The sequence below is a fragment of the Dromiciops gliroides genome, chromosome 4, assembly GCF_019393635.1.
Source record: "Dromiciops gliroides isolate mDroGli1 chromosome 4, mDroGli1.pri, whole genome shotgun sequence".
NCBI lineage: Eukaryota > Metazoa > Chordata > Mammalia > Microbiotheria > Microbiotheriidae > Dromiciops > Dromiciops gliroides.
In genome coordinates, this window is record NC_057864.1 from 459184540 (window position 1) to 459191922 (window position 7383).

A 7383-nucleotide genomic window follows, 5' to 3' on the forward strand; every position below is an offset into this window, starting at 1 on the left:
TCAGAATGGGAGAGACACAAGTGTCACACTCCCTCCTCCCCCATCAGGCTGAGTGGAGCCAGCCCTTAAACCTTGTTAACAGCTGCTTAGCCGGAGGGGGGGGGCCTCACTCCCATTTGGCTCAGAAACACCCCCTTCCTGCTTCCCCATCCACTTGGAGATCCCGCCTCTCCATTCAGGCCCTCTTGCCTCGAATATCAAAGCCCAGGGGACTGTCCCTCCCTCTCCCCAGATCGAGGCCTAGGGAATCAACTCCCCACCCCACCCCACCCTACCCCAACCCGTACACACGCACCTTGAATAACCAACTACAGAGAGGGGCCTGTGGCTGCATAATGGATGGTCAGTGCATTTTATTTAATCAGCACGGTACAAAAATAAATAAAAATAAGGGGAGGGAATTAAATTACAGCCAGACTGAGCTTCATGACTTTGTCAGATTATAAACCACACATACTTACAAACACACTACACATACATACAAAATGAGACAAATATAAATTAATATTAACAACATCCACAATTTGGTCAAAGGAGATCTACAGAAGAAATTGCACTAAAAAAAAAAACCCAACATACACCGCACGCACATGGGTCATTAGCAGTTCAAATATACAGCTGTGGATCATTTCAAGTGGGGGGGAAAGGGAAGAAGGGGGGAAATGGCACACTTTTTTCATTGCAAGTTTAACAATTGCTGGAACCAAACTAAACCCTAAAAACTGCATGGTAAGAAATCCATTGATTCCCCCCAGGGCTTATGGGAAGAAGGTGGGGTGGGGGGGAAGGAGAGAAACCAGATACTGAGAAAGATTCCTCTGACTTGGTTTGTGCATGGGTGTAAATGTTCACAACCATCTGTTCTAAGATTATTTTCTGAAGACACAAAATGCGCCTGTTTGCATGCACAAGATCACTGTAAAAGCAACAAAGAAGAAAGGGGTTGTTTTGTTGGTGGTGGTGTGTTCTTTTTTTTTTGTTGGTTAGTTTCATTTTTTTCTTTTTTTTTCTTTTTGTTCTAAAAGTATTCTTCATAGCAGCATGTCAGTTGTGTTCATTGCTTGCACACTCAAGTATATCAGTTGGTCCTTTACACAACACTGGTGATTGGTGCAGGGAAGGAGAGGGGCAGGGAACAATATACTTTACAATGATTTAACTACAGGGTTGATTTCTTTTCTTTTAGGCCCCAACTATCTCTTGAAACTGGTACTTCCATCTCCTCCTCCCCTAGGGAAAAAAATAAATAAATAGAGGGAAAGAGAAGGAAACAGACCCCAGACTGGAATCCAATCAAAGGAGCTCAACCAGAGAGTTTCAGTCCAGGCTCAGCTGGTCTGATTTGGGATCAAGAACAGGTCACCCTTGTTCTTCCTTCAGTTACTTGGCACCAAAAGCTCCCTCCTTCTTTTGTGCCACATTGGAGGGGGGGGGAACCAGGTCCCACCAAGACCAGGGGCACAGCCCATCATATGACGTGGGAGCAGAAAGGGAACAAGCCACAAGAAAAGTCAATCAAGGGAGACTCCAGCTGTCCAGCCAGACATCACGCTGGTCACTTTGCAGGGGCTCCCTTTTCCAGTTCCATGTCCAAAGACTATCTTACAGTCCACATTAATGGCTCAGTTTAGGCCTCACTAGTGAGGCTGGGCAGACGCTCCCCTTCCTTACCTGTGCAGTGCGGGCACCTTCACCCACATCCCTCTGGGCACCACAGGTTCACTAGAGTTGGCTGCCTGCTCCAAAGGCCTCAATTTCACAGCTTTCTCTTCCTTTTTTTCTTTTTCTTTTTTTTTTTTTTGTTAAAAAAAAAATACAGTTTGACTTTTCATTCCAGGAGTGCTCGCTGATGACTCCAGCAGTCATCCAATTAGTGTTCTACCTAACCCTAAGCAAAATGACCCTTTATCTCCCATTGTGTAAAAATACCAGCACCAAGAGGGCGAACCTTCCCCTGGGTTGTCAGGCCAAAGAGAAGAATCTTTTGTAGCCTTAGCCATCTTTGTTCCCCACGACCAGGGCGAAGGGTTACTGAAACAGACCTGCTCCCTCCTCTGTCGTCCCTAAAGTCCTGAGCCACTAAAGGTAGCCGAAAGAGCCGAGCATCCAAAATGTCACCAACGTGGTGTCCGTGGAAGCCACTGGAAAAGGTGAGGGCCAGTGGTTTTAGATGACACAATGTCAACAGAACTGGCTCCAGGAGCAATTGGGGCGTTGAGTCCAGATTTCAGAATTGTCTGTGAGCTCCAACTCCCACCCTGGGGCCTGTGGGGGCTCTGCACAAGCTGTTTGGAAACAACTTGCCATTGGCAGGGGCGGGGGGCGCACCTTGACACCGGGGCCGGCCCAGATCAACTGAACCAGATGCTTGAGCTCTGTAGGCCCTGTGCCCTGTGGACCGGCCAGTGGCTCCAGTCCTGAGCTAAGCACCAACTCAAGGGTCCAGTGAGCCTTCCCACCAGAGAGCCAGGCTGCTGGCAGGTAGCTATGGCAGTGCACCCCATCCACAGGTGGCACACACCAGGTGACTAAGTGGCATCATTCAGATAAATGAGTCACCAAAAAAAAAAAAAGCAGGTATCCCTAAGCACAGTCCCACCTCCTTTCACTGGGACTGACAAAGCCACTACCATAATCCAGACAGTCCAATGAACCTGGCCAGTTTCACTAGCCAGGAATGAACACCTAGGATCTGGGATAAATAAGAAGCAGGCCAGGGAGAGGGGAATTCTAAATGACAGGCCTTCCCTTTTCCCATTCTGAGAAGTTTCCCCTAAAAGACCCCAGAATAATAACACAGGGTTAAAAAATTTTCAAGATTGATTTTCTTCCATCAGCCATTTCCTGCTAATCAGAGTGATGTGGGCAGCCAGGGACCGAGAGGTTCCAGCTCAGTGTGTTAGCTAGGCCCAGGCTGGGATCCTTGGGAGGAGCCCCCACTCATTCATGACACAGCTGCCACTTGGGGAAATGAATTCCTTCCCCTCTCTGGGATTGGGGGAGGGGAGAGGGCTAGAGCTGAGTAAGGGGACTTCAGCCAGGAAGAGGAAGATCCATTTTCTAGGACGAGGGGTCTCTGTGGGATAAGCCAAAGCTTCTCCATCTCAAAGTTCAACACCTCCTCACCTCACCCCATTCCCAGGACCAAGCAAAGGGGGGGGGGGACGAAGGGGGTGTAATGAGGGGCCAGAGTAGCCAGTCCTTCAAAGTTATGGAGAGCAAGGATTCAGTGGCCAGAAAACAACTTGGAAATCACCACCTACACTTTGCCAAAGGTTCCAAGAACGAAAACTGGCTCCCCAGAGCAGTCAGATGTTAAGGACCAGGGCTGGACTAAACCAGGGGCAGGGGAGGCCAAGAACAGGGAGGCCCTTCGGTGGCTCTGCTAGACACATATGTTCACAAAACTTTGTGTTTAATAATAAATTAAAAAATGTACTGTTCCCGTAAGCAGCAAACGCATGAGTGGAATTCACCGGTCGAGCCCAATAAGGAGCCGATTCTTGTCCTCCTGACTGCACTCGTTCTTCAGGTCGGCAAACACCTGAGTGAAGTAGTGGGGGTCAGCATTAATCTGGAGCATCTTGGGGCTCATGAGATTGATAATGGAGAGGCAGCGGTCCCAAAATGCCTCCTTACAGCTCTCCACCAGGAAGGGCTTGAGCGGGTAGGAGATCTCATTGCCCATGTAGGAGTAGGAGAGGTACAGACAGGTCAGCAGGACGGCCTGAAGCTCGTGGTCTGTGGCCACCTCGGAGGAAATGACGTCCCTGCAGAGCATGTACAGGAAGACCACGTTGGCCGGCGTGATGAAGCCCTGGTCCTGCCAGCCTTGAAGGAGCAGCGAACGGTCAACGCTTCGCAACCAGAGCACGGGGTCCGTGGGGGACAGGTGCTTCAGGCGATAGCATCTCCGGCACAGGAACTCCCCCAAGCACCGCAGGAGTTCGCTGGTGGAGGCCTGGACGATGACCCGCTTGGGTGTCCCGGGAGCCGTGGAGTTGGGGTGGGGGGCCTTCTTGACAGAGGACACAGCGGTCTGGGAACCAGACAGCTGGTTGGCACTGGGGGCCGGAGGCTGGGTGGGCTGGGGCTGCGCAAACGTGGACAGGTTGGCACAGGAGAGCGACTTCTTCAGGTTCTCATTGTTCAGGTGGGTGATGTTGTTCTGGTAACTGCTGTTGGGCTGGACCTTCTTGGAGTTTTTCTTCTTGGCTGATACGGCCACGATCCTCTTCCAGGGCAGGACGGAGATGATGGAGTGTCTTTTCAAGCTCTTGTCCTTGGCGTTTTTGCTGTTTTGCACAGCGGTGTAATGGCCCACGGTGGCCGAGCCATCCTCAAAGAGCGTAGCCTTCCGGTAGCTGGGGGACAGGGACAGGACCGTGCCCATGGTGTCAGGTGGGAAGCACAACCGGAGGCCGGGAGGAGGCAGGGACAGTCCACCCGGGTGCCCGGCCTGCCAGGGCCAGAACCCCTTCAAGAACACCCTCTCCTTAGGCGCCCCTGGATTGGGGGTGGGGACTCAGGGAGGGGCTGGACACCGATGAAAAGCGGCCCCCTTCAGATCTGCGGAGAAAAACAAGATGGTTTCTCTTAGCATCAGGCGGGCTGAAGCCGCCCCGGATCCCCAACCTCCCTGTGCCCACCCCCCTCCGCGGGGAAACCACGAGAAGCCGAACCCGGGTGGGGTGGGGGTGGGGTGTCGGTGCGGGTTGGGGGGACGGCGGAAGGCAGCTTCCCCTCCCCAGCCAGCCTGCTCGGGCTGGGCCCCCACCCCGCCTCCGCCGAGCCGCAGCCCCCTCGGGGCGCAGCATCCCTCGGCCTCTGTCGCCTGCAGCAGCATCCTCCCTCCCTCGCTCCCTGCATCCCTGGCTGCATCCCTCCCGCGGCCCTGGGCAGCGCTCCGGAGGGCTGGGGGGGGGGGGGGAAGCCGGCCCCGCTCCCGCCCCCGACCCGGTGCATCCCACCCCGGCCCCCCCAGGAACGGTTCGGGCGGCGGCCCGGCTTACCGGGAGCGCGGCCCCCGCGACTGCAGCAGCGGTGGCGGCGGCGGCGGCAGTGGCGGCGCAGCGCGGCTCCTCCTCGGAGCTGGCTCGGCTCCCGCCCTCCGCAGTGCGCACCCGGGGCCGCTCCCTCTGTGGCCCGCCCGCCCGCCGCAGCGGGGGCAGCGGGGGCAGCGGCGGCAACGGTGGCGCGGGGTGCGGGGGTGCGGGGGCGCGCGGGGGGCCGCGGAGACGCGCGGGGCTCCGGGCTTGGGCTCAAGCTTCTGTCCAAGGTTCTGCAGCCGGCGGCTCCGGCCCCGCCCCTCGCCGTCCCGCGCCGTCCCCCGCAGCCCCCCGCCGCCGTCCCCGCCGCCGCCGCCGCCGCGCTCCCGGAGCCCAGCGCCCTGTCGGGGCCGCGCGCCCTGCCCACGCGCCGGCCGGCCAGCCGCCGGGCCTGCCTCGTTCCGCCGGGGAAGCCGCCGCCGTGGCCGTGGCCGCTGTCCGCGCTCGCAGCCGCCGCTCGGAAGCCGGGGCGAGAGCCGGAGGCCGGGGGGCGGGAGCCGGAGCCGAAGCCGGAGCCGGAGCCGGAGCCGGAGCAGGCGCCTCTAGTGTCCGCGTTCCATTTCAGAATCCCGAGACACCCGCGGCGGCGGCGGCGGCGGCGGCGGAGGCGGTGGCAGCAACGGCACGCGGCCCCGGCCCCGCCCCGGGCCCGCCCCCCGAGCTCCGCCCCGTCTCCCCGCCCCTCGCCGCCGTCGCAGCTCCCGCGGCAGCTGCTGCCGCATCGGTCTCGGGGTCCCTGGGCTGTCAATCGCGCGGCTCCCAGACGGCGACCGAGGAGACCCCGCCCCGCCCCGCCCCGCCCACGCACGTGCTGCCTTTGTTCCCACCCGAGGCGGAGCCCGATAGACCCCGACCGACCGAGCGAGGAGGGCGCTGCCCCGGGCCCGGCCCCCTCCCTTGCCGGGGCTCCTTTCCCCGCCGCAGCTCCGGCGGCCGGAGCTTGCCAGTCACCGCGTCCTGCGCCCCAGGATGCGGGGCGGGAGACTGGGGTCCGCACAGGCCGCCAGGCCCCTTCTCCCCGCCCCTCGCCACCCAAGTCACCTCCAGAGTCTCCCCGCACCAGCCGGTAGTGGGGCGAGGGGGGGCGATCGCTAATGGTTAGCGAAGGAGGCCATCTGGCTGCCAGTCCGGGCTACGGGTGCTGGAGCCTTTTGTACAGGCTTTTCCTTCCTCAGCGCCGCTCCGAAAACAAAGAAAAAACCTTCCATCATCTGCGAGCTCACGGAGGTGGCACCTAGGCTTCGGCAAAGTGTGCGAGACGGGCTCAAGGGGGCTCGCCGTGCCTCCCGGCTCTCGGGCTCTCCTTGTTACAATGAGGGGGCTAAGCTAAATAACGGTGGGCTCCCTTCCAGCTCCGAATCGATGAAATCCCTTCCTTGTGATGATCCCCTTAGAATTTAGGCAGCCTGCTCTTTAGAAAATAGACCACCCCAGGACCAGTAATCAAATAATCTATCTCTTTCTCTCTGTCTCTGTTTGTCTCTGTCACTGTGTCTCTCCGTCTCTGTCTCGCTCACACACAACACACACGATGCCCTCAGCAGCTGGCACGTTGCTCCTCACCTAAGAAGTACTTAAAGTCCCTTCCGGCCCTAAATCAATGTCCCTACAAATAAAACTCTTTCTTCCTCAGAGTTCCCCATCTCTTTAGCGCATCCCTTGTCACTCACACTAGGACGGGGCCCTCTTCCGAGCCAGAGGAGGCTCAATATGCTTTGAGGAACAGTTCAAACAGGGTTCAGGAACAAAACTAGCTTTTCTATACTACATGCTGGAGTAGAGCCAAGCCTTGGCACTAAGGAACTAAAACCTGAGTTGAATGTGCACCACGTTTGTGAAGAAGCTAGCCCTGAGCCTTGGCCATGTGAAAATGACATCAGAGGTTTCTAATACAGGCCTTGAGCCTTGAGCCTTGAGCTCACGAGGTGTTTCTAGGCTATCGTTGAGAGGCAGTGTGGTGTAAGAAGAGAGCCAATCCTTGTCTGGAGAAGAGCTTTGAGTTCAAGTACCCTGAGACAATACTGGCTGTGACCCCAGTCAAATCACTTAAGCTTGTTCTAGGTACCTCTTAAGACTACCAAGCTTAATGTTACATAATCATACATGTATAACCCATATCTGATTTCGTGTTGCCTCAGGGAGGGGGCAGAGGAGGGAAGGAAAGGGGGATAAAAACTGGAACCCAAAACTATAAATAGAAACATTTATTATTAAAAAAAAAGACTACCAAGCTGAGTGTATTGATAGAGGTTCCTAAGACTAATGAAATCACAAGCCCAGCCCTATCCCCACCTTTTCCTACCAGCAACACACAAAACCAGAGTCTGCCTCTATT

General features: G+C 56.7%; 2 protein-coding genes across 2 annotated transcripts; both read right to left on the reverse strand.

Moving 5' to 3' along the window:
* Positions 1-336: 336 nt before the first annotated feature.
* Positions 337-4541, reverse strand: CDK5R1 (cyclin dependent kinase 5 regulatory subunit 1). The gene has a single exon (XM_044003039.1). The coding sequence runs from the start codon at positions 4391-4393 to the stop codon at positions 3473-3475; it is 921 nt and encodes a 306-aa protein (XP_043858974.1). The 5' UTR covers positions 4394-4541; the 3' UTR covers positions 337-3472.
* Positions 4431-5770, reverse strand: LOC122755279 (hapless 2-like). Its single transcript, XM_044003597.1, has 3 exons — positions 5627-5770; positions 5013-5590; positions 4431-4569 (listed from the first exon to the last, which is right to left on the reverse strand). The coding sequence occupies exons 1-3, from the start codon at positions 5768-5770 to the stop codon at positions 4497-4499; spliced, it is 795 nt and encodes a 264-aa protein (XP_043859532.1). The 3' UTR covers positions 4431-4496.
* Between the last annotated feature and the right edge of the window lie 1613 nt (positions 5771-7383).

Coding starts and splice junctions, on each gene's coding strand:
- CDK5R1 (XM_044003039.1), bottom strand. CDS start 4,393: ATGGGCACGGTCCTGTCCCTGTCCCCCAGCTACCGGAAGGCTACGCTC.
- LOC122755279 (XM_044003597.1), bottom strand. CDS start 5,770: ATGCGGCAGCAGCTGCCGCGGGAGCTGCGACGGCGGCGAGGGGCGGGG. Junction 5,591..5,626: donor CGCCGCCGCCGCCGCCGCGG/GTGTCTCGGGAT, acceptor CGCGGACACTAG/AGGCGCCTGCTCCGGCTCCG. Junction 4,570..5,012: donor TCGCGGGGGCCGCGCTCCCG/GTAAGCCGGGCC, acceptor TTTTCTCCGCAG/ATCTGAAGGGGGCCGCTTTT.